This window comes from Lampetra fluviatilis, chromosome 56, assembly GCF_964198595.1.
Source record: "Lampetra fluviatilis chromosome 56, kcLamFluv1.1, whole genome shotgun sequence".
Lineage (NCBI taxonomy): Eukaryota > Metazoa > Chordata > Hyperoartia > Petromyzontiformes > Petromyzontidae > Lampetra > Lampetra fluviatilis.
The window spans coordinates 4,645,153-4,672,803 of record NC_136330.1 but is presented as its reverse complement, the minus strand read 5'-3'; the positions used below and the strand labels follow the sequence as shown (position 1 = coordinate 4,672,803).

Genomic DNA, 27,651 nt, shown 5'->3' with positions numbered 1-27,651 from the left:
AGCGAAGGAGACGATGACGATCAACGACGACGATCAACAACGATGATCAGTGACGATGACGACGACTCCGACGATAACGATCAACAACGACGACGATCAGTGATGATGACGACGATGACGATCAACAACGATGATGATCAACAACGATTATTGATGATGACGACGACGACGATCAACAACGACGATCGATGACGACGACGCTGACGGACGATAATGATCAACAACGATGACGATCATTGACGATGACGACGACGACGATCAACAACGACCAATGATGATGATGATGACGACGATCATTGACGATGACGACAACAACGACGACGGCGAGCGTGCGCACCTCGGCCAGGAAGCCCGTCACAGCCACGCACCGCGCCGCTCGTTCTTGCACCCGGAGGCAGCTGGGCCTGACCCCCGCGACCCCTGTGACCCCCTCGCAGCGACGGAGTTCACGAACCCCTTTCCGGTCGCGAGAGACGTCCGCGAGTCCGCGGGGCGCTGGGGTGGCAGCGGCGCTGGGTCGGCGTCCCCCTTCGCCGACGAATCTGGGAAACGCGACCGCACGCGCCCCCCCCCAAACCTCTTCTCCCGCGTGGCCTTGCGGGGAGCCTCGGTGTAATTCTAGATTTGAAGCTTTCGTGACTGCAAGGATTCATACTCTTAGTTCTTTCGGTAAAGTCACATAGGTAAAAAATAAAATTAAAATTAATAAAAGTAAAATAAAATAAAAATCACGACGTTTCGGAGGCAACACAAGCTTCCGTCTTCAGGTGAAACCGTCACAGCAAAATATCTGTACCTTATATAGTGGAGTACCCATGAAATGACTTTATTTTACGTTTTTCGTGTCCAGTTTCGTTCCGATGATGCTACGCACGTACGTCACAACGCGCGCGCCTCTGTCCACCCAGCAGCAGAAATGGGCGCAAGCACGGTTTGTTCGATCGGCAGGCGGGTTCGGAACAGCGACGCGATCTCCACGCGGAACTGGAGTTCCGTTTGTATTGGATCGCCTTGTACATGCGTACCCGTTGTTTCTTCCGTTAATTGATAGTTGTACTTAATGATACTTGATTGAAAAATTAAGGTGGGTAAATGACCCCGATTAAACTAACCTTGCGATCCAAATTCCCCTCCGCCCCCCAATCCCCATAACAAAACGAACCTCACAGCTGAGTTTGAAAAATGTTCCGGTAATAATAAATAATTTTGTACTACCAAGAGATTATTATTGTTATGATGATGTTTTGTGACCAGTGGTTGAAGCAGGGGTGTGCCTGGGCGGGCGGGGGGGGGGCCCACCAGAAATGTTTGCATCGGCCGAGTATCAGAGCGGTCCACGCGCCGATAAAAAAACACAACAATTGAGAAACAACCGATGATGTACGCGCAAAACAACGCGCGCGTCAAACCATTCTGTGGGATAGCCTCATCCCGGCAACGTAGCTTCCGACGCGTCTGACCCCGCTGCGGGTTTCCTGCGTGCTCGCATCGAACGGCACCGCGAAACGCACTCCACGCTCCAATTATTCACGGAGTGAAGGAGGGAACCCGCCGTGCCGCGGTTTTCACGTTTGTCAAGGAACTCGTTTCTTGACAAACGCTTTCCGTGCTTCGTTAAGCACGGTTGCCTGCGTTGCGGGTGCGAAACAAGTTCAACGTAGACAACGTACGTGGCAAATCGTTCAAAAAAAGAATTGGGGGGGGGGGGGGGACGGTAGGTGCCGGACATTAACAAAAAAATATCATATGCGCGGCAGTAAATTATTGCCACCTGGCAGAGTTGGAGAGCGCGGAGAATGGCACTTGTCCCAGTTTAACCCAGAATTCTGCGGCATTTCTGCCCGCGTCTGTTGCTTTTCCCCTTCCTCTGCTGCTGCTGCTGTTGCACCGTGCTCGAGACTAACCCTGCGATCGACAGGGCAATGCTAAAAGCTGCAAAGGAGGAACGACTTATTTTTTTTTGACACTTGAGAAGTCATTTTAACAGGCGACCAATGTCATCCATAATAAGAGGATTTTGGGTTTGACCGCGTAAATTTAAATGTGTTGTTAAACCCGCCGCCACCACCACCAACTGACACGGCCAATCAGTCTCACTGTGTCACGTAAACAAAACGCGCAGATTAATTGGTTAACTAGTAGAGCACTAACCAGTTGTGTTGGACAGTAACCCCAATTAGCTACTACTACAGCACTAACCAGTTATGTTGGAGAGTAAACCCAATTAGTTATATCATCACAAAGACATGGGTCCAATCATCGCGAAGAAATTGATCAGATCATCACGAAGACATTGGTCAAATCAACACGAAGACATTGACCAAATCATCGCGAAGACATTGATGAAATTCATCACGAAGAAATTGATCAAATCATCACGAATAAATTGATCAAATCATCACGAAGAAACTGATCAAATCATCGCGAAGACATTGGTCAAATCATCACCAAGATATTGGTCAAATCATCGCGAAGACATTGGTCAAATCAATACAAAGACATTGGTCAAATCATCACGAAGCCAAGCGGAGTTGAGGGCTGCTTGATGTTTTGGATGGGCGGCCAAACAGGGCTTGCCAGGTGTCGTAGGCACAGGGGGCTGCTGCGATGGAGAATGGAGAGTTGTTGTTGTCCGACAGCGGCGACCAAACTGACCGCTCCTCTGTCCAGCCCGGGTTGAAGGGGGAGGGGGGGCCAAGGGTCGGTTCGGGGTTTCACTCGTCACCGATGAGCAGAGGTCGCAAACGGGTTTTGATTCCTTACCCGTACCCGGCCGCACCAGGGTCGCAAATGGGTACCCGTACCCGGCCGGGTACGGGTAGCCGTTCCCTACCCGTACCCTACCCGAAATGAGTGACAAACGGTGATTCACCAGTGACTCACGGCCTACCCGTACCCGTACCTAGCCAGGTACGGGTAGCCGGGTATCGGGTAGGGTACGGGTATCGGGTACCCGGTTGCGACCTCTGCCGATGAGGGCCGTGGGTAGGCCCCACTGGAAACTGAACCGCGATGGCACGGGATCACAGCGCACCACTCCTCCTCCGTGCCGACCTTCAGAGGTACCCGCGCTACTCGCTAACGGCACTTTCCCCAACAGTCTGTTGAGGCTATACGGAGTATCTTTGTCTTTGTGGTGCTGGCCACCCATTCCCCTCCCTCCACCTCCTCCCTCCCCCATCCCTCCCCCATCCCTCCCCCATCCCTCCTTCCTACTGCTTCGTAGCGCAACATCAAAAAAAGACCTCCCGTACACTAGGCAAGGTAGTTAACATCTCCTAGCCACCGTGATGATGATGAGAAAGAGACACGCAAACTCCAAATATACAGCAGCAGCAGGCGTCAGGGTCGAGATCGAACCCACGACCTCCTGTACACCAGGCGAGGTAGTTAACATCACGCCAATCTTAAAAGCTTATCACGCCATGCCAGTCATCGGGAGTGTTTTGACCATACTTCACCATGCGGATCAGTAGAGCATTTGGCGGAGACGGGGATAGTGTTGGATGTGGCTCGCTTGCCCGTGGCTGGGGAACGAACTCGGGTCGCCCCATGTGGTGTGCTAACCGCTCCACCACCGCTCCCCACGACATCATCATCATCGTCATCAGCTGATGGTCATCGACACTGCTTGCTTCTGTTACTTTGCGTGAAGATGTAGTACAAGACACACTCCTCGCCCACCGTGTAGCCTCGGCACACTGCTGGGGCAAGTGCTGTTAGCGAGTAGCACCTATGAAGGCCGGCACGGCATACGAAGGGGTGGGTGTTCAACACCACGCCAGACCGACCGCCTTTGTCTCCCCAGTGGCAATCTTTTACACATCGCGCCAGGTACTCATTTGAGGCCGAGTCGGCATATGGGAGGGCCAGGACCAGTTCAGATAATCGTCACTGGTGCTGGCGGCCGTGAACGGGAATCGAACTCGGGTCGCTGGGTTTGTATTGCAGCGCACAACAAAGATCCCCGTATAGCCTCAACAGACTGTTGGGGCAAGTGCTGTTAGCGAGTAAGCAGTGCCTATGAAGGCCGACACGGCACACGAGGAGGTTGGGTGGCCAGCACCACACACTGACACCACCATCCCACCACCACCACCACACACACACCACGCTAAACATCTCACCCAACTCACCGCTTTACCCCCCCCCACCCCTTAGCGGTCCTCACCATCACACTCCAGCCCCCCCCCGCACCACCTCTTAACCCAGAGGTCAGAAACCCTTGGGTAACCTACTGCCTGGACTGTCAACATTCCTCCGGAACACACACACAGTGGGAACATACACACACACACTGGCAACACACACACGCACAGTGGGAACATACACACACACTGGCAACACACACACGCACAGTGGGAACATACACACACACTGGCAACACACACACACACACTGGGAACACACACACAGTGGGAACATACACACACACACTGGCAACACACACACGCACACTGGGAACACACACACGCACTGTGGGAACATACACACACACTGGGAACACACACACACTGGGAACACACACACGCACTGTGGCAACACACACACACATACACTGGCAACACACACACACATACAGTGGGAACACAAACACACACTCGGAACACACACACATACAGTGGGAACACAAACACACACTCGGAACACACACACACACAGTGGGAACACACACACACACAGTGGGAACGCACACACACACAGTGGGAACGCACACACACTGGCAACACACACACACTGGGAACACACACTGGGAACACACACACACACAGTGGGAACACACACACACACAGTGGGAACACACACACACACAGTGGGAACACACACACACCCAGTGGGAACACACACACACACAGTGGACACACACACACACAATGGGAACACACACACACCCAGTGGGAACACACACACACACAGTGGACACACACACAGTGGAAACACACACACAGTGGGAACACACACACAGTGGGAACACACACACACAGTTGGAACACACACACACAATGGGAACACACACACACAATGGGAACACACACACACAGGACACACACACACTGGGAACAAACACACACTGGCAACACACACACACTGGCAACACACACACACTGGCAACACACACACACACACACAGTGGGAACACACACACACACAGTGGGAACACACACACACACAGTGGGAACACACACACACACACAGTGGGAACACACACACACACACAATGGGAACACACACACACCCAGTGGGAACACACACACACACAGTGGACACACACACACACAATGGGAACACACACACACCCAGTGGGAACACACACACACACAGTGGACACACACACAGTGGAAACACACACACAGTGGGAACACACACACAGTGGGAACACACACACACAATGGGAACACACACACACAATGGGAACACACACACACAGGACACACACACACTGGGAACAAACACACACTGGCAACACACACACACTGGCAACACACACACACTGGCAACACACACACACTGGCAACACACACACACACACACAGTGGGAACACACACACACACAGTGGGAACACACACACACACAGTGGGAACACACACACACACAGTGGGAACACACACACACACACAATGGGAACACACACACACCCAGTGGGAACACACACACACACAGTGGACACACACACACACAATGGGAACACACACACACCCAGTGGGAACACACACACACACAGTGGACACACACACAGTGGAAACACACACAGTGGGAACACACACACAGTGGGAACACACACACACAGTTGGAACACACACACACAATGGGAACACACACACACACAATGGGAACACACACACACAGGACACACACACACTGGGAACAAACACACACTGGCAACACACACACACTGGCAACACACACACACTGGCAACACACACACACACACAGTGGGAACACACACACACACACACAGTGGGAACACACACACACACACAGTGGGAACACACACACACACACAGTGGGAACACACACACACACAATGGGAACACACACACACCCAGTGGGAACACACACACACAGTGGACACACACAGTGGACACACACACACAGGGAACACACACACAGTGGGAACACACACACAGTGGGAACACACACAGTGGGAACACACACACAGTTGGAACACACACACACAATGGGAACACACACACAGTGGGAACACACACACACTAACAACCACACACACTGGACACACACACACACACTGGGAACACACACACAGTGGGAACACACACACACAGGACACACAGTGGGAACACACACACACTGCACACACACACACACACTGGGGACATACACACACACACACTGCACACACACACTGGGGACATACACACACACACACTGCACACACACACTGGGGACATACACACACACACACAGTGGGAACACACACACTGGGGACATACACACACACTGGGGACATACACACACACACACAGTGGGAACACACACACACTGGGGACATACACACACACACACAGTGGGAACACACACACACACAGTGGGAACACACACACACAGTGGGAACACACACACACTGCACACACACACACACTGCACACACACTGGGGACATACACACACACAGTGTACACACACAGTGTACACACACACACTGCACACACACAATGTACACACACACACTGCACACACACACACACTGCACACACACACACACACTGCACACACACACACACTGCACACACACTGGGGACACGCACAACAGAGGCAAGGGGGCGAGCTTTTGTCGATTGCTGGAACTGAACCGGGGTGACGATGGGATCGGGAGGAGGGGTCGGGGGGGGAGGGCAACTTAAATAATTCCACGGCTGGGAACTTTAAGTGACCGCAAGGGCTTGATGTCAGGTCGCGTGCTTGCTGGCACGCGAGCTGGGTTGGCCCTGGGTTGGGGCTGGGTTGGCGCTGGGTTGGGGCTGGGTTGGCGCTGCACGCGGGCTGGGTTGGCCCTGGGTTGGCGCTGGGTTGGGGCTGGGTTGGGGCTGGGTTGGCGCTGGGTTGGGGCTGGGTTGGCGCTGCGTTGGGGCTGGGTTGGGGCTGGGTTGGAGCTGGGTTGGCGCTGGGTTGGGGCTGGGTTGGCGCTGCACGCGGGCTGGGTTGGCGCTGCACGCGGGCTGGGTTGGCCCTGGGTTGGCGCTGGGTTGGGGCTGGGTTGGGGCTGGGTTGGCGCTGGGTTGGGGCTGGGTTGGGACTGGGTTGGGGCTGGGTTGGGGCTGGGTTGGCGCTGCGTTGGGGCTGGGTTGGGGCTGGGTTGGGGCTGGGTTGGCGCTGGGTTGGGGCTGGGTTGGCGCTGGGTTGGCGCTGGGTTGGGGGAATTGACGACGACTTTCAATCCCGGATCGCGGCGTTGGTCCTCGCCGTTGAGGACCCGGTTTGGTTCGACGCTTCCGTGACAAGGTGACGCTTTAAGCGAACACCCCCCCCCCCCCCCAAAAATATGAATATACACTCACACACAAACGCGTTCAAGCGCGAAACAATTTGCCCGTGAATAACGGAACAACACGTGTACTCGCGCGCGCGCGCGCGCGTGCGCGCGCGTGCGTGCGTTGAACTTCTTTCGCACCGTACATCGTCAAACGCGGTGAGGTTTTTTGGCGAGGTGCGAGGAACGCGAGCGCGCAGCGACAAATAACGACTCGCACAAGACCGCTGATTCGGGGCGAGTAGGATGGCAGGGTACACGAGGGGGGTGGGGGGGGCAACACCACGCCTGGCATACACCTACAAAGACAAAGATCCCCCGTGTAGCCTTAACAGACTGCTGGGGCAAGTGCTGTTAGCGAGCACCTGTGAAGTCCGACACGGCACACGAGGGGGTGGGTGGTCCAGCAGCACGCCCGACCGCCTTTGTCTCTCCAGCGGCGATCTTTACTAGACACCGCAACTCATTTGTGGCTGCGTGGACCTAGGGGAGGCCCAGGACCGGTTCAGATAATCGTCACCGGTGGTCGGGCGCGAGCGGGAATCGAACTCGGGGCGCCGGGTTCGTAGCGCAGTGTAGCGCTGCACTACTGCCTGCACACACACACCAAGGGTCTTTTTATATTAAACCCGATCATCTGAGATTGGGAGAAATCCGGTTTAATTGGTTCTAATTGCAGAACCGCACTTCGCCAACTTCTCAACGATGGCCTTCATCCATTCCAAGCGAAGGAACTCACTGGCGCCCACGATTGTGGAGGAGAAGCTCCTCGTGTTCATCAAGACCAACCTGCCCGCCGCATTCTACGACTACCCCGTGCCTGACGGCCCCCCGAGTACGATGATAGCATCACCGACGAGGAAGCAGCCTAAGCCTTGGATCAGAGTTTCGTATGCATGAAACCAGGTTTTAATTCCCCGAAATCGGGTTTAATTGTATTAAAGAAAAAAACACGATGCCCTGCCGCTGGAAAAATCGGGTTTTTTCCACCCATGACACACACGCCCGTCAACACACTCCAACACGTGCACTTCTCAGGCACATAAACAACGACAGCGGGATGGGGGGGGGGGTTGGGGGGACAGGTAAATGCACGGTGGTGGGTGACGGACGAAGCACAAAGGGATTCCACACCCCCCCCACACTACCCGAGGCTAGGAATCTCCGCCGCCAGCAGTCTCAAGACGCCAGCAACCATCAATCATGTAAAGGACGAGGTGGGGGGCAGCGGGGGTAAACCACCATTCATAAGAGGCGCACGGATGTACGTTCGTGCGCTGTGCCACAGCATCCACCGGGGCCGTTCCACGGATTAACGAAACGTTTGTCGGCAAGGGGTTTTTCTCTCTGCGTTTGCATGCATCTCTGCACAAATGGACATCACGGCATGTGCGTGTGTGTCCTGGGCCTCCCCTAGGTCGACTCGGCCTCAAATGAGTACCTGGTGCGATGTGTAAACATCGCCACTGGGGAGACAAAGGCGGCCGGGCGTGGTGTTGGCCACCCACCCCCTCGTGTGCCGTACCGGACTTCACAGGTGCTAGCTAACAGCACTTGCCCCTGCAGTCTGTTAAGGCTACACGGGGGAGCTTTGTCTTTGTTTTGAAGAGAAGCCAAGCCGGGCCACAACTCATTTCCAAGCCGTGCTCATCGGAGGGGCTCGGGGCGGGGAAAAAAAAGAGGGCAACGAAAATCGAACACGAAAAAAAATCGGCTCCACACACAAACGAGTTCATCGATCCAGACGGATGATTTCAAAGTGCATCATAGCTCCCAGTGGAAGAGAACGTTCCAGACTGGCCGCAGCAGAAGCGCGTCTCAAAGCACCGCGCGATGCGGTGACCCGTTTTTGTTCGATGGCCGAGCAGCCAAAAGCCGCCGCTGCTGCTGCTGCTACCGCTGCGAGGATGACCGGAGTTAATTTGCGCGATTGATGGTTTATTGCTCCTTGATGAGATAGGCGATGTGTCGGTGGTGCACTTGTGGCGAGCGCTGCGTTGCGTGTCAACGAAGAGACTCTGCGAGGCTTCGCCCGAGTCCACACGCACAGCGGTGATATGATCACAATGACTGAAGCAGTACGTATGTAATATTGAACTTCTTTCGCACCGTACGTAGCCAACCGTGATAATCGGAGGTGCGCGGGGAAAGGAGAACAAACTGTGGGTCTCTGTGTGAGTCTATGGGTCTCTGTGTGAGTCTATGGGTCTCTGTGCGAGTCCGTGGGTCTCTGTGTGAGTCTATGGGTCTCTGCGTGAGTCTATAGGTCTCTCTAAGTCTATGGCTCTCTGTGCGAGTCTATGGGTCTCTGTGCGAGTCTATGGGTCTCTGTGCGAGTCTATGCGTCTCTGTGCGAGTCTATGGATTTCTGTGCGAGTCTATGGGTCTCTGTGAGAGTCTATGGGTCTGTGTGAGTCTATGGGTCTCTGTGCGAGTCTATGAGTCTGTGCGAGTCTATGGGTCTCTGTGAGAGTCTATGGGCCTCTGTGTGAGTCTATGGGTCTCTGTGTGAGTCTATGTGTCTCTGTGTGAGTCTATGGGTCTCTGTGTGAGTCTATGGGTCTCTGTGTGAGTCTATGGGTCTCTGTGCGAGTCTATGGGTCTCTGTGCGAGTCTATGAGTCTCTGTGCGAGTCTATGGGTCTTTGTGCGAGTCTATGGGTCTCTGTGCGAGTCTATGGGTCTCTGTGTGAGTCTATGGGTCTCTGTGTGAGTCTATGGGCCTCTGTGTGAGTCTATGGGCCTCTGTGTGAGTCTATGGGTCTCTGTGTGAGTCTATGGGTCTCTGTGTGAGTCTATGGGCCTCTGTGTGAGTCTATGGGCCTCTGTGTGGGTCTATGGGCCTCTGTGTGAGTCTATGGGTCTCTGTGTGAGTCTATGGGTCTCTGTGTGAGTCTATGGGCCTCTGTGTGAGTCTATGGGCCTCTGTGTGAGTCTATGGGCCTCTGTGTGAGTCTATGGGTCTCTGTGTGAGTCTATGGGGCTCTGTGCGAGTCTATGGGTCTCTGTGTGAGTCTATGGGTCTCTGTGTGAGTCTATGGGTCTCTGTGCGAGTCTATGGGTCTCTGTGCGAGTCTATGGGTCTCTGTGTGAGTCTATGGGTCTCTGTGCGAGTCTATGGGTCTCTGTGCGAGTCTATGGGTCTCTGTGTGAGTCTATGGGCCTCTGTGTGAGTCTATGAGCCTCTGTGTGAGTCTATGGGCCTCTGTGTGAGTCTATGGGCCTCTGTGTGAGTCTATGGGTCTCTGTGTGAGTCTATGGGGCTCTGTGCGAGTCTATGGGTCTCTGTGTGAGTCTATGGGTCTCTGTGTGAGTCTATGGGTCTCTGTGCGAGTCTATGGGTCTCTGTGCGAGTCTATGGGTCTCTGTGTGAGTCTATGGGTCTCTGTGCGAGTCTATGGGTCTCTGTGCGAGTCTATGGGTCTCTGTGTGAGTCTATGGGCCTCTGTGTGAGTCTATGAGCCTCTGTGTGAGTCTATGGGCCTCTGTGTGAGTCTATGGGCCTCTGTGTGAGTCTATCTATGTATGTATGGTTGAACTTCCCGGAAAGCCCCCAAGTTTACAACACGCAGCAGACACGTGCGGACGAAGCACTCAAACCTCTCGCGCGAGAGAGGCAAACAAAATGAGCCCCCGAGGGAGTTCCCATCCATCACGTGGTCCCTCTCGTCCTGGGTCACAGTCGCCTGGACATCGGTAGGAAAAGAGCTTTGCAGCTCATCGGATTTCCTCCTGCATTCATAAAATATTCTGACTCTTAATTTGAGAAGATTTCGGCGTGAACTGGGAGACATGCACTTTTAAATCACAGAAATGTAAAGCTCATTTCTTCAAAGCTGCTTTTTGTGTTTTAGTTTTAGTTGTCAATTTCCCGCTGGCACCTCCGATTAGCCACGGTTGGACACTAGGTACGATGCGCGAAAGAAGTTCAGCACACACACACACGGACACACAGACGCATGGACACACGGACACACAGACACATGGATAGCAACAAACGAGATGGGATCGGTGCCCGTCGTTGTCAGCTCCCGCCTGTGTGGTCACCACCGTCAGGATGGGTGGTGACCACCACCCACACCTTTTAACCACCGGTTTTTTCGGTAAAGTCACGTAGGTAAAACATTTAAATTAAACGTCATGATTTTTTTTATTTTACTTTTATTAATTTAAATTTTTTACCTACGTGACTTTACCGAAAATACTTAAGAATATGAATCCTTGCAGTCACGAAAGCTTCAAATCTAGAATCCTCTAAAGTCGCCTATAGTCGACGTCGTTTCACCCCCCCCCCCTTGCCACCCATAGAAGTGACTACCCCTCCCCCCTGCCTCCCCAGCACGTGGAGGGCAGGGGGCATAGGGCAGGGGGCAGAGGGCAGGGTGGGGGTGGATGTGGGTTGGGGGTCATCTCTCGCCGTTACCGTGCCGAGCACCCAACCACCCCATCATTGGCGGCGGCGGTGGTGGCCGTGCCATCAACCCCATTGGTCGGGGCGAGGTGCTGCTTAGCCGGGCAGCACCGCACCGATGAAGGAGGGACCCAACACGGGCGCGGGTGCGTTGGTGTGGGTTGGGTCCTCCCAGTCTGGTGTAACCCAGGCCAGATTGTAGGCAGGCCAGCCTGAGTGTTGCAAAGTGGCCACAGATGTTCCTTTAACCCCCTTCAACCACCCCACCCTCCCCAACACGTTTCACAGGCATTGGGGTGGTAGGCCATGCCAGTAACTATTGGCCAAGCGTAGATAAAGACAAAGATCCCGCTCGTGTTGCCCGAGTAGGCTGTTGTTGTTAGCGAGCAGCACCTATGAAGGCTGGCAAGGCCACACGTGGAGGGGGGGGGGGGGGCTAGCACCACGCCCGGCCGTCTTTGTATCTCCTAGCAGAAATGTTTTTCATTTGAGGCTGATGAGACCTAGGGGAAGCCCAGGACCGGTTAAGGTAACCGTCACTGGGTGGTGGCCGTGAGCGGGAATCGAACTCGGGCGGCCGGGTTTGTAGCGCAGCGCGCTAACCGCTACACGACCGCTCCCCGCACACACACCCACGTGCACACACCCACGTGCACACACACCCACGTGCACACACAGACGTGCACACACACGTCCACAGACACACATACATGTGCACACACACACACGTGCACAGACACACACACGTGCGCACACAGACGTGCGCACACAGACGTGCGCACACAGACGTGCGCACACAGACACACACGTGCGCACACACACACACACACGTGCACACACACACACGTGAATACACACAGACACACACACGTGCACACACACACACAGACACACACACGTGCACACACACACAGACACACACACGTGCACACACACACGTGCACACACACACGTGCACACACACACAGACACACACGTGCACACACACACACACGTGCACACACAGACACACACACGTGCACACGCACAGACACACACACGTGCACACACACACGTGAATACACACACACACGTGCACACACACACACAGACACACACACAGACACACACACGTGCACACACACACAGACACACACACACACGTGCACACACACACACACGTGCACACACACACACACAGACACACACACGTGCACACACACACACACGTGAATACACACACACGTGCACACACAGACACACACACGTGCACACGCACAGACACACACACGTGCACACACACACGTGAATACACACACACACGTGCACACACACACACACAGACACACACACAGACACACACACGTGCACACACACACAGACACACACACGTGCACACACACACGTGAATACACACACACGTGCACACACACACGTGAATACACACACACGTGCACACACACACGTGCACACACACACACACAGACACACACACGTGCACACACACACGTGCACACACAGACACACACACGTGCACACGCACAAAATCTCTTCCACAGCCTGGGGAATTTCGCTTCGAAAAACTGGTCGATCCACATTTATTAACCGTCTTTTTTAACCCCAAAAAACCACCGCCGGATATGTAAAAAAAACAACCGCCGCACGCAACACAAGTCGGCCTCTTTAACCTGCAGCCGCGAGATCCGCTTGCCAACCCGAGCGTCGTTCCTTCGTCCAGCGTTTGGGACACACCGTGGCAGAGCGAAACGTCGGACGTCGTGCAGGGGATAAACCACGGCGGCGACCAGAATACCCCCCCCCCGTCCCCACCGATTAGCGGCGGTTGGCTATGTACGGAGCGCGAAATAAACTATTTTTAAATCCTTTATATTAAGTTCACTTGCTTGCTTGCTTGCTTACGGCCGTGCAAATCTTTCGGTCGTTTTTTTAACTCACTTCCCGTGATCCAATCGAGCTGACATTTTGCACACAGACTCGTTGTGCGTGACAATTAATGTTTTCCAAAATTTTACACTTTTTAGGACTAAAATATTATATTTAATTACCAATTGCTCAATGGTGCAATGCAATCATCTGACCCATAGGTGGCAGCCATCTCAAGCCAGAGGACGAGAGGACTCTAGCCGCCACGCATATAAAGGATTTATAGTGAAAAACTTTGTTTTTACGGGTTATACTTGTTCGTTATTTTACCCACTGAGCTATGCAGCTGGGCTGTCCGAAGCGGCCCAGCTATCAAAAACTATAGCTCAACAGAGTGGGCGGCGTATCATCATCATCACCATCGCGTGGAACTTTACCGCAGCAGCCAAATGTTTTGAACGCGTGACGTTGATTCAGGAGAAAGGACCCACGCGACCACGGGGAGAGAGTGCGGGAACACACAAACTCCAAATTAATCAGCAGGCGTCAGGATCGGGATTGAACCTACCTCCTGGAAACCAGGCGAGGTAGTTAACATCTCCTAGCCACCGTGGTGATGAGAGAGAGACACGCAAACTCCAAATATACAGCAGCTGCAGGCGTCAGGGTCGGGGTCGAACCCACGACCTGCTGTAGACCAGGCGAGGTAGTCAACATCTCCTAGCCACCGTGGTGATGAGAGAGAGACATGCAAACTCCAAATATACAAGAGGCTTTAGGGTCGGCAACGAAGCCACGACCTCCTGCATACCAGGCGAGGTAGTCAACATCTCCCCTAGCCACCGTGGAGTTAACCGTACAACACGCTATGAATCCGATTAGCTTCATAGCTCATCGGATTCTCCCGGGATAAATCGAGTCTCTGATTATGACACACACACCTGCCGGATTGTAATTTGCATTCGAAACTTTGACTTGAAAATACGGGGGGGGGGGGGGGTAGAAGCGGCGGCGTTCTTCTTAATAAGCGGAGGACACGGTCAAATTAAAATAACGGATGTTATTTCGATTTAAAGCTTTCGTGACTTCAGGGATTCATCTTCTTGGTTCTTTCGGTAAAGTCACGTAGATGGGAAATAATAAAAATAAAACATAATAAAATAATATAATATAATAAAATAAAATAGTTATATAATATTATAAAATATAATAATATATAAAAAAAAAAATATTTCATTTTATTAAAACATACTAATTCTTGTATTATGTTTTTTTCCCCATCTACGTGACTTTACCGAAAGAACCAAGAAGATAACGGATTTTAAATGACAATTTTTTTCTCCCACCAGGCCGGCTGACTCGGAGCTCGCTTGGAGCTGGATTCGAACCCGGGCACCACAGAGACCCGTGCCCGCTCAGTGTTTCTGGCAAGGCATTTGCCCCCTCACCCCCACGCCCCCCCCACGCCCCCCCCACGCCCCCCCCACGCCCCCCCCACGCCACCCCCACGCCACCCCCACGCCACCCCCACGCCACCCCCACGCCACCCCCACGCCACCCCCACGCCACCCCCACGCCACCCCCACGCCACCCCCACGCCACCCCCACGCCACCCCCACGCCACCCCCACGCCACCCCCACGCCACCCGCGCTGAGAAACCCGAAATATCCAACCACCCCAAACCCCTCTGGAAACGCTCAATTTATTTAGCGTTTTAAAAAAAACTAAAATCTACCCCGCGAGCTTTTAAAAAACAGAAAAAGTCAACAAAAAACGGCCAGAGCAAGTAAAGCCAACACTATTTGCTTATTTCGGTAAATTCACGAAAAATTTAATAAAAATAATATTTTATTTTATTTTTCTAAATAAAATAAAAATAATAATATTTTATTTAATTTTTCTACCTACGTGACTTTACCGAAAGAACCAAAAAGTATGGATTCCTGCAGTCACGAAAGCTTTAAATCAAGATTCAAGTAAAGCCTCCCCCCCCCCAAGATGAACGCGTGATCAGTTACTAGGCGGGACTATTTTGGTAAACAAACACAGTCGCCCGCGTCCCCCACCCCCCCACCGTGTTACTTCTCAAGTCAACAAACGTGATGTTGTTTACGTTAGTTCACAGGCAACATGACAGTTTAACGGGAGAGTGGTTTGCAAAATTGATCCCAGTGTGTATCAGTCAAATTCACGTGTTCTCATGAGCGGGGCGAGTTTTGCACTTCTATTGAAGAACTTGAATATTAGCGCTGTTCCTCATATAATCAAACACCCCCCAGGCACCTCCGATTAGCAGGGTTGATCTACGTACGGTGCAAAAGAAGTTCAACATATCTACATAGACTCACAGAGGCCCATAGGCAAACAGTGACCCACAGTTTGTTGTCCTTCCCCCGCAACTCTGATTAGCACGGTTAGTCGACATACGGTTTGAAAGAAGTTCAACATATCTACATACATAAGACTCACACAGACCCACAGACTCAGAGAGACCCACAGACTCAGAGAGACCCACAGACTCAGAGAGACCCACAGACTCACACAGAGACTCATACAGAGGCCCACAGACTCATACAGAGGCCCACAGACTCACACAGAGACCCACAGACTCACGCAGAGACCCACAGACTCACGCAGAGACCCACAGACTCACGCAGAGACCCACAGACTCACGAAGAGACCCACAGACTCACGCAGAGACCCACAGACTCACGCAGAGACCCACAGACTCACACAGAGAACCATAGACTCACAAAGATACCCACAGACTCATAAAGAGACCCATAAACTCACGCAGAGACCCACAAACTCACACAGAGACCCACAGACTCACACAGAGACCCACAGACTCACAGTGACCCACAGACTCACACATACGTAGCACAGTGGGCTATGTATGGTGCGAAATAATTTCAACGTACATACAATAGGTTTCTGTTCTCTCCGGTACCATTCTCTGATGAGCAGGGTTGGCTACGTACGGTGCGAAAGAAGTTCACCATACATACAAACACAACCGCTAGCCTGCTCAATTTAACTGTGTAATACATCTTTTTGTCCCTGGGTAGTAAGTGTTATTTCCTAATTGCGGATGCCTCAAAATTACAGAATATGACTATTATTCCCCACAAACTTTGCTTTTGTGACCAGGACAGTGATATTTTGAAATTAACCTATTTTCAATGGGAAAACGGGAGCGCTTCCACCAGGATATACTGGACTTTGAACGCCGCTACCAAGGACAGTATAACGAGAACATGATGGGAGACTGCATTTGCGGGCTGATTCATGAAAGTGATTTACAGTATAATCGTAAATCTCGATAAACTACTCACTTCTACCCACCCACTCACCCACCCACCCACCCACCAACTCACCCACCCACCCACCAACTCACCCACCCACCCACACACCAACTCACCCACCCACCCACCCACCAACTCACCCACCCACCCACTCACCCACCCACCAACTCACCCACCCACCCACCCACTCACTCACCCACCCACCCACCAACTCACCCACCCACCCACCCACCAACTCACCCACCCACCCACCCACCAACTCACCCACCCACCCACCCACCAACTCACCCACCCACCCACCCACCAACTCACCCACCCACCCACCAACTCACCAACTCACCCACCCACCCACCCACCCACCAACTCACCCACCCACCCACCCACCAACTCACCCACCCACCCACCCACCAACTCACCCACCCACCCACCCACCCACCAACTCACCCACCCACCAACTCACCCACCCACCCACCCACCCACCAACTCACCCACCCACCCACCCACCAACTCACCCACCCACCCACCCACCCACTCACCCACCCACCCACCAACTCACCCACCCACCCACCCACCCACCAACTCACCCACCCACCCACCCACCCACCAACTCACCCACCCACCCACCCACCAACTCACCCACCCACCCACCCACCAACTCACCAACTCACCCACCCACCCACCCACCCACCAACTCACCAACTCACCCACCCACCCACCCACCAACTCACCCACCCACCAACTCACCCACCCACCCACCCACCAACTCACCCACCCACCCACCCACCAACTCACCCACCCACCCACCCACCCACCAACTCACCCACCCACCCACCCACCCACCAACTCACCCACCCACCCACCCACCAACTCACCCACCCACCCACCCACCCACCAACTCACCCACCCACCCACCCACCAACTCACCCACCCACCCACCCACCAACTCACCCACCCACCCACCCACCAACTCACCCACCCACCCACCCACCAACTCACCCACCCACCCACCCACCAACTCACCCACCCACCCACCCACCAACTCACCCACCCACCCACCCACCCACCAACTCACCCACCCACCCACCCACCCACCAACTCACCCACCCACCCACCCACCCACCAACTCACCCACCCACCCACCCACCCACCAACTCACCCACCCACCCACCCACCCACCCACCAACTCACCCACCCACCCACCCACCCACCAACTCACCCACCCACCCACCCACCCACCAACTCACCCACCCACCCACCCACCCACCAACTCACCCACCCACCCACCCACCAACTCACCCACCCACCCACCCAGCCACCAACTCACCCACCCACCCACCCACCAACTCACCCACCCACCCACCCACTCACCCACCCACCCACCCACCCACTCACCCACCCACCCACCCACCCACCAACTCACCCACCCACCCACCCACCAACTCACCCACCCACCCACCCACCCACCAACTCACCCACCCACCCACCCACCCACCCACCAACTCACCCACCCACCCACCCACCAACTCACCCACCCACCCACCCACCCACCAACTCACCCACCCACCCACCCACCAACTCACCCACCCACCCACCAACTCACCCACCCACCCACCAACTCACCCACCCACCCACCAACTCACCCACCCACCCACCCACCAACTCACCCACCCACCCACCCACCAACTCACCCACCCACCCACCAACTCACCCACCCATCCATCCACCCACCCACCCATCCATCCACCCACCCACCCACCCACCAACTCACCCACCCACCCACCAACTCACCCACCCACCAAATCACCCACTCACCAACTCACCCACCCACCAAATCACCCACCCACAATCAGGTTAAACGGCCAGGACTAGCAATGGTTGGTAAAGCCCAATTTAAAGAGGCGAGTTTTCAAAACAGAACTCAGATTGCCTTAACGACTCTGATCACCTTGATGCCAAAGGCACAAAGCGTTGTGTGTTCCAAACCCTGGGAGCTGCACGCTGCCAAAAGCCACATCACCCCAGGAAATGAGCCTTGACCCCCCGAGTACTTAAAGGCGAACTTAAGATCTCAGGGACCTCGTTGGAAGTTTAACAATAGATCAGTTCCCGCAGGGCATTGAGGGGATAGCCTATGTCTAATGCTATATATGGCTTCTATAACGGGTGAACCGGGGGGCCACGGTGGCTAGGAAATGTTAACTACCTCGCCTGGTATACAGGAGTTCGTGGGTTCGATCCTGACCCTGACGATGCCTGCTGTATATTTGGAGTTTGTGGGATATCTCTCTTATCATCATCATCACGGTGGCTAGGAGATGTTAACTCCATCGCCTGGAATACAGGAGGTCGTGGGTTCAATCCCGACCCTGACGTCTGCTGCTGTATATTTGGAGTTTGCGTGTCTCTCTCTCCCTCTCCCCCCGTGGTCACGTGGATTTTCCCTCTGGGTCCTCCGGTTTTCCCCCTCCACGTTGAGAATCAACATCACAAGCGTTTAGAGTCTTTGGCCTACTGTTATGAATTTCCACACGACGATAAGCAACCTGGCTATCACAAATCATAGCTCAATGAAAGTGGCTCTTTGTCGAGCTATCGTTTAGTGATAGCACGTCGCTTTCTGGCAAAAGAGCTCTAACCGTATGACCTCACAGTGTTGCGCCTTACATGGTAAAATTAAAATACAGGTAACTGCAAAGATAAAGGTGCAGCCCTGCAATTGCCTGCTCACGATGCTTGCTGGCAGAAGGCCCCGATAGAGGAAGCTCTTGAGAGATAGAGGAAAAGAAACCCACATGGGAAGTTTCTGCCCCGACAACCGGACTAAGTTGGTCAGCAGAGGGCAGTGACAACAAAATAAAAATGTTGTACTGTACTATGCCCCGCGACGTCTATGATTCACCGCCTCGCAACAATGCCGCTATGACCAAAAAATGTGCGTTCACATTTGATTAAAGTTAATATTCTATCTATTATCGCGATTATCTATTTTTACACTTCTTCCTTTGTCAAGATGGCATTTAAAAATAAAAATATTTTTTTATTAAGACGAACGAGTTCAATTATCAAAAAAAAATTAGGATAGGCGTTTTAACCTTTCTGGCAATGACACAGGGAGGTGTTAAGATATTCAAACGCCAAATAGAAACATTCTGAGAGGGATCAAGTCTCCATTAACCACACGCAGGCCCTGTGGTGAACATACAAACAAAACACGTGGATCACCGTGTAGCAGAAATTTTTTTTTAATATATATTTTTGATATTTTTTTTATAAACTTATTTTTTATATATTTTTTTTTATAAAAAAAAAAATTTGTTCCTGGGTAGTAAGTGTTATTTTCTAATTGCTTACGCCTCAAAATTACAGAAAATGGCTATTATTCCCCACAAACTTTGCTTTTGTGACCAGGACACAAAGGCTAAGTTAATCATCCACTCCATTAATAACACTGTGTAACAAATGTGTTTTTTTCTGGGTAGTAAGTGTTGTTTCCTAATTGCTTACGCCTCAAAAGTGCAGAAAACGACTATTAGTCCCCACAAACTTTGCTTTTTGTGACCAGGACAGTGATATTTTGAAATTTACCTAATTTCAATGAGAAAACGTGGTGTGCATGTGTGCGTCATTCCTTCACTTAAAATCCAGGTCACACAATCTAAGTTTGTGGGGAATAATAGCCGTTTTCTATACTTTTGAGGCATACGCAATTAGAAAATAATACTTACTACCCAGGAACAAAAAAAAATATTTCATAAAAAAAATAAAAAAAACTATTTTTCTGTTACACGGTGATACTGTATCTATAATATATGCTGCATTGTCTTTGAAACTGATTGGCAACACAATAGAAACAGCTTTCTTCATGGCCAAGTCTCAGTGTCAGACCCAGAGAACAACGTCACAAGGCGAATAGGACAATTCGTTGTTGATGCGTGCTTAGAAAACAAAAAGTTAGACGTTCTCTTTAAATTAATTTCAACGGAAAATTCATGCGCGCGTAGATTAATGTTAATGGGAGTCGGGGGGGTGAATGTTTGACAAAGTAAATTAAGTAACCGCCGTGCGAGTTAATCACAGAAAAAATAGACCAACTCCTTTAAATTTCGATTTAAAGCTTTCGTGACTGCAGGGATTCATCTTCTTGGTTCTTTCGGTAAAGTCACGTAGAATGGAAATAATAAAATTATAAAAATAAAAACGTAATAAAATAATTCTCACGACGTTTCGGCCATACCGAAAGAACCAAGAAGACCAACTCCTGTTTCACACGTAGGCTTTCGCGAAACGCGAGGATTTCTCCACAAATCTGGCTATCGCCTGATGAAGCCAGTTGTGATTACCGGCGAAACGTCGTACTCGGATTGCAAATGTTGTGGTTTTGCTCTCCAACACACCGGTGAGTTGTTGTACGAATACAATAACCTAAACACTACACTATACACTACTATACACTACACTATACACTACTTTACACTAGACTACGCACTGCTTTACACTATACACTACTATACCACACTATACACTACTATACACTACACTATACACTACTTTATACCACACTACGCACTACTTTACACTGTACACTACACTATGCACTACTTTAAACTATATACTACTATACCACACTATACACTACTATACACTACACTACGCACTACTTTACACTATACACTACAGTACACTACACTATACACCACACAATACACTACACTATACACTTGTGCTGTACTAGTAACGAATTGGCCACGTTCTGTTTACGTGACAAACCTTACTAATTGGCAGAGGTGTGGACTCGAGTCATGTGACTTGGACTCGAGTCAGACTCGAGTCATGAATTTGATGACTTGCGACTCGACTTGGACTTGCATAACAATGACTTTGTCCCACCTCTGCTAATTGGCCGTGTCATGTTCGGGTGGTGGTGGGTTTAACGACACAACATTTATATATTTACGCGACCTAACCCTCCCCCCCCCCACCACCACCACGTGTTATAGATGACAAACCCCACGTGTGTCCTAACCTTTTGGGCCACAGGAACCCCCCACGACTCGTCACATCGCGTTCCGGGGAGGTGCCCGTTTTGCCAGCGATCGCTCCAAGATAAGCCCCTCAACAGCTACACTCACTGTGTGATCCCTACCCCCCCAAAGAGTTAATCACATTACATGCAGTGCATTGTTCGTTCTACCCACACTGTGCTCATCATCACAAACAAAGACCCCGTAGACTGGAGGAGGGGGCAAGTGCTGTTAGCGAACACTTTTGAAGGCCGGCACGGTGCGCGAGGGGGTGTGCGGTCAGCACCACGCCAGACCGGCCGCATTTGTCTCCCCAGTGGCGATGTTTTACGCATCGTACTGGGTACTCATTCGAGGCTGAGTCGACCTAGGCGAGGCCCAGGACCGGTTCAGATAATCGTCACTGGGTGTTTGGCCGTGAACGGGAATCGAACTCGGGTGGCCGGGTTTCGTAGCGCAGTGCGCTAACCGCTGCGCCACCGCTCCCCATCGCAAACAAAGACAAAGATCCCCCGTATAGCCTGTAAGATTGTAGGGGCAAGTGCCTTCACCCCCCCCCCCCCCCATTTGTCAATGTGTAACTTTCTCACTGGAAGAAGAAGAAAAAAAAGCGCTTCACGGCTCACTGGATTCTCTACCCAGCCTACATTTAACAACATTAATCCGACACCAATTAAATAACGGCGGTGATCAAATGTGCGATGAGAACAACAACAACAAACAGAAACACCAATGCGATTGTTCAACGCAAGGTCCCATCCATTCAGTCCGTGCTAAGAGCCCATCCATTTAGTCCGTGCTAAGGCCTCATCCATTTAGTCCGTGCTAAGGCCCATCCATTTAGTCCGTGCTAAGGCCCCATCCATTTAGTCCGTGCTAAGGTCCCATCCATTTAGTCCGTGCTAAGGCCCCATCCATTCAGTACGTGCTAAGGCCCCATCCATTTAGTCCGTGCTAAGGTCCCATCCATTTAGTCTGTGCTAAGGCCCCATCCATTTAGTCCGTGCTAAGGCCCCATCCATTTAGTCCGTGCTAAGGTCCCATCCATTTAGTCCGTGCTAAGGCCCCATCCATTTAGTCCGTGCTAAGGCCCCATCCATTTAGTCCGTGCTAAGGCCCCATCCATTTAGTCCGTGCTAAGGCCCCATCCATTTAGTCCGTGCTAAGGTCCCATCCATTTAGTCTGTGCTAAGGCCCCATCCATTTAGTCCGTGCTAAGGCCCCATCCATTTAGTCCGTGCTAAGGTCCCATCCATTTAGTCCGTGCTAAGGCCCCATCCATTTAGTCCGTACTAAGGCCCCATCCATTTAGTCCGTGCTAAGGCCCCATCCATTTAGTCTGTGCTAAGGCCCCATCCATTTAGTCCGTGCTAAGGCCCCATCCATTTAGTCCGTACTAAGGCCCCATCCATTTAGTCCGTGCTAAGGCCCCATCCATTTAGTCCGTACTAAGGCCCCATCCATTTAGTCCGTGCTAAGGTCCCATCCATTTAGTCTGTGCTAAGGCCCCATCCATTTAGTCCGTACTAAGGCCCCATCCATTTAGTCCGTACTAAGGCCCCATCCATTTAGTCCGTGCTAAGAGCCCATCCATTTAGTCCGTGCTAAGGCCCCATCCATTTAGTCCGTGCTAAGGCCCCATCCATTTAGTACGTGCTAAGAGCCCATCCATTTAGTCCGTGCTAAGAGCCCATCCATTTAGTCCGTGCTAAGAGCCCATCCATTTAGTCCGTGCTAAGAACCCATCCATTTAGTCCGTGCTAAGAGCCCATCCATTTAGTCCGTGCTAAGGCCCCATCCATTTAGTCCGTGCTAAGGCCCCATCCATTTAGTACGTGCTAAGAGCCCATCCATTTAGTCCGTGCTAAGAGCCCATCCATTTAGTCCGTGCTAAGGCCCCATCCATTTAGTCCGTGCTAAGGCCCCATCCATTTAGTCCGTGCTAAGGCCCCATCCATTTAGTACGTGCTAAGAGCCCATCCATTTAGTCCGTACTAAGGCCCCATCCATTTAGTCTGTGCTGAGAGCCCATCCATTTAGTCTGTGCTAAGAGCCCATCCATTTAGTATGTGCTAAGGCCCCATCCATTTAGTAGGTACTCAATGGATGGTCCCTACAGTTCGCGTCCCAGAGTATTTCTGACTTACAATGCCAAAAGGCGCGTTTCGGACCATTCACAACAGCGTTGTGCGCTTTTTGACAGTTTTGTATTCATCGGTGTTTACTCAGTGACGGATTATCCTCGGAGCAAAAGTAGCAAATGCTACGGGCCTCGCGCGCCGAATGCTTTCAAGCTATCAATTCCGGTGCAGTGATTCTGCACTTGCTCTATGACTATAGTACTAGACCGCCTTCAACTTTTTTTTATGAACGACTGGGTGTTTAGGGTTAGCGATTTGTCGCGTTATCTGGCCGTATAGTAAATGGAAAAAATACAATTACTTTACAATACAAGTACAAATTTTGTGTTTTAATGTTTAAGTTTTTTTGGGGCCCCTTTATAACATACTAGCGGGAAGTACCCGGCATTGCCCGGGCGAAAAATATATTTCAAATCTTCTCTTAAAAACCATACATATACATACACAGATACTAAGATATTGTGAAAGCCCAGTGGGCCGTTTGTCCATTTCTCCACCAACAAAATTATAAGAGGCTTGCACAAGTCCAAAAAGTTATAGATGCTACAGGCCCGCACTAGCTTAAACCGGCACTGTGTTTACTGCATCAGCATCATCGCCGTTATTATTGTCTGTGTCCCCACTTCGCTCTCAGTAGGGGCCATCTCCATCACCTTCGGTTTAAATCAAAGAAATACAAAAATCCCCCCCCCCCCCAAATCAACTTGCAAGGCCGCCTTGATCCAGCGCTGCGTAGACATTCGAGCACGTGGCCGACCCGGCTGAGGTTTCGCACTCTCTGAGTCTCATCAGCAGTGCCTTTGTCGGCCACCACCCATCGCCACAGCAGAACCACAAGGACGATAGCGCGTTGTTTACGTCTATTGCTCGTAAGGTCGCACACCTCCGGTTTAGCACGGTTGGATACGTACGGCGCGAAAGAAGTTCAACACACACACGTGAAATACATTGTTCCAGGTGGGCCCATCATCTGTGCGAAACACCACACAGTGTGTTGTTACTTTGTTCCAATTTTTCGTGATGCTGATGATGATGATGGTGGTGATGATGCACATGGCGTTCCTGTTGATGCCAGCGAGGGTATTGATGATGATGACGATGACAATGGTGATGATGATGGTGGTGTGGTGATGGTGTTGGTGTACATCAACGTGCGTCTCGAGTATTTGGCTGCTAGAGTCTCCACTGGATCACGACGACGAATGCGCCACCGATTGCACCTTGAGAGCCATCACTCGTGGCCAAGCTCGCTTCTGACAACAACCACAACAACAACAACGAGCTAACGATTCAAAGCCTTACACACACCTGGTAAAAGCACCACCACCACAACCACCACCACCACAACCACCACCGCCACCAGCACCACCACCACCGCCACCAGCACCACCACCACCGCCACCACCAACAACAAAGAAGACATTCGCGAAACCTCACTTACTTGAGAAAATATCTCTGCCCGGATTGCGTCTTGGCCATCTCCCATCCGGGAGGCAGCGGTGCTTCGTCTCCCACATCATAGGAATGCTGACGGAGATGAATCTGCCCTTGGCCCTGCTGCTGCTGCTGTTGCTGCTGCTGCTGCTGCATTGACGGTGGCCCTTGACCCCCAGCGGACACGGCCGACAAGGAGCCCAGCACCCCGGGCGAGAGGGCCAGCGACGCGGGCGACGAATTGGCTCTGATGTGAGTCGGCATGAGAGGCGACAGCGCCCCAGCCGCTGCGGCCGCCGAGTTCGACGACGACGATGATGAAGACGACGACGACGATGACGAGGAGGATGAAGAGGATGAAGAGGCCGAGGTGGATGACGACGGAACGACAGCCTGATGGTCTGTGGTCAAGCCACAGCCAACGCCGACGCTGCTGCTGCTGCTCGATTGCCGTGAATGCGAGCCGCCGCCAACGCCACCGGTAGCGTCGGGCTGCTTGAAGAACGAATCGGGCAGCTTCCTCATCCTCATGGGCAACTGCTGGGGGACGTTCGCCGACTTGGGGTTCATCACGGCGTTGAAGAGCGACTCGAGGTCGCTGTCCGAGTCGCCGCGCACGTGCAGTACTTGCTGGGGGCTCTGCGTGCCAGACATTGGATCCATGCTGATGGCAGCCGTGCGCTGTGGAGGTTTACTCCCTGTTCTTTGAGCGAGTGTCGTTTCTTCTGTGTGTGTGTCTCTCTCTCTCTCTCACACCCCTGTCTTCACGTCTTTTTGCTCGATTTTTTTCTCGCGGATTTGGTCTTTGATGGGTTTTGTCGTCGCGGCCGGCAAACGCGCGCTATCCAAAGTGCGTCGCCTTCACACGCGCGCGCGTCGTCACAGGCGCGTCTTCACGTGTGTGTGTGTCTTCCTTCGGAAGGGCCCCCCCCCCAACACACACACACACACGCTTCCCCTGCCAGCTATAGTCGGTTAAGTCGTCGACGAAGTTGTAGAAGCGTTCGTTAAACGATTTAAAACGCTACAAACTCGATGTGTTTTTTAAACCACACACACTCGCGCGCGGGGTACGGAGAGTGACGTCTCCTCCTCTCGCTGGGTGTTGCTGCTCTTCGCTGAAAGTTTCCGACAAGAAGTCTGACAAAACAAAAAAGAAACGGAATAATTAGTTATTATCCTTACCGACGAGATCCTAAGATCTCCCCCGTAACATCACTCGTGCACTCGCCACAACAACCACGAAACAACTCCAGAATAAAGCAGCAACTACATTGGAAAGAAAACTCCCCAAAAACTTGTGAAAGTTTTGGAAACTCCGTACGTCGACAGCACTCCGAGCTCGGTAAGGCGAACGAACGGGGGGGGGGGGGAGACGCGAAACGTGAAATGGTCGAGCGAATGTGAAACAAACAGAAAAGAAACCTCACCCCCTCTCACCCTCTCTCACCCCCTCTCTCCTCCAGCTCGAATCATCAAAAGTCTCTGGTGACAAACAATTGCTGGGGGAGGGGAGGGGAGGGAAGGCGCTTCACGCGAAACAAACTTTTGCCCGCCCAACAAACACGACGTCTGTTGCTGTTGTTGTTTGTTGTTGTTGTTGTCTTGGTCGTCGTCAGAATTCTCCGCGTAGCTGCGACTCAAACTTACGTGGCGAGTTGAGTTTAAACGGGAGCGCTGCTGCTGCTGCTGCTGCTTCGTCTTCTTGGCGAAGAGACGGCGATGATGATGATGGTGGTGTAAGGCTGCAGTGCCGTGTGTGGGCTGGGCTCACGACGGCGAAAAGTTGCTGGGGCTGATGGGGGGTGGGTGGGTGGGTGATGTTTTTGTTCAGAACGTCAGAGAGTTGAGTGTGTGTGGGATGTGTGTGGGTGGGTGGGGATGTGTGTGGGTGGGTGGGGATGTGTGTGTGTGTGGGGGATGTGTGTGGGATGAGTGTGTGTGTGTGGTGTGTGTGTGGGATGTGTGTGTGGGATGTGTGTGGGTG

At 52.2% G+C, this 27,651-nt stretch overlaps 1 protein-coding gene across 3 annotated transcripts in view; it reads right to left on the bottom strand.

Moving 5' to 3' along the window:
* Nucleotides 1-27,412, bottom strand: part of LOC144950156 (transcriptional coactivator YAP1-like) — a 110,237-nt gene extending 82,825 nt beyond the window's left edge. For 2 of the 3 annotated variants that reach the window (XR_013640348.1, XR_013640349.1), the window contains exons 1-2: nucleotides 27,315-27,412; nucleotides 25,672-26,804 (exon numbers count right to left, since the gene is read on the bottom strand). Coding sequence is in view for 1 of the 3 variants with exons in the window: in XM_078880218.1 (XP_078736344.1) it covers nucleotides 25,672-25,716 (45 nt within the window). In the remaining 2 variants the exon portion in view is untranslated. Of the gene's footprint in view, nucleotides 1-25,671; nucleotides 26,805-27,314 lie in introns of those variants that run through there. The other variant, XM_078880218.1, reaches the window with a different exon arrangement.
* Nucleotides 27,413-27,651: the final 239 nt, after the last annotated feature.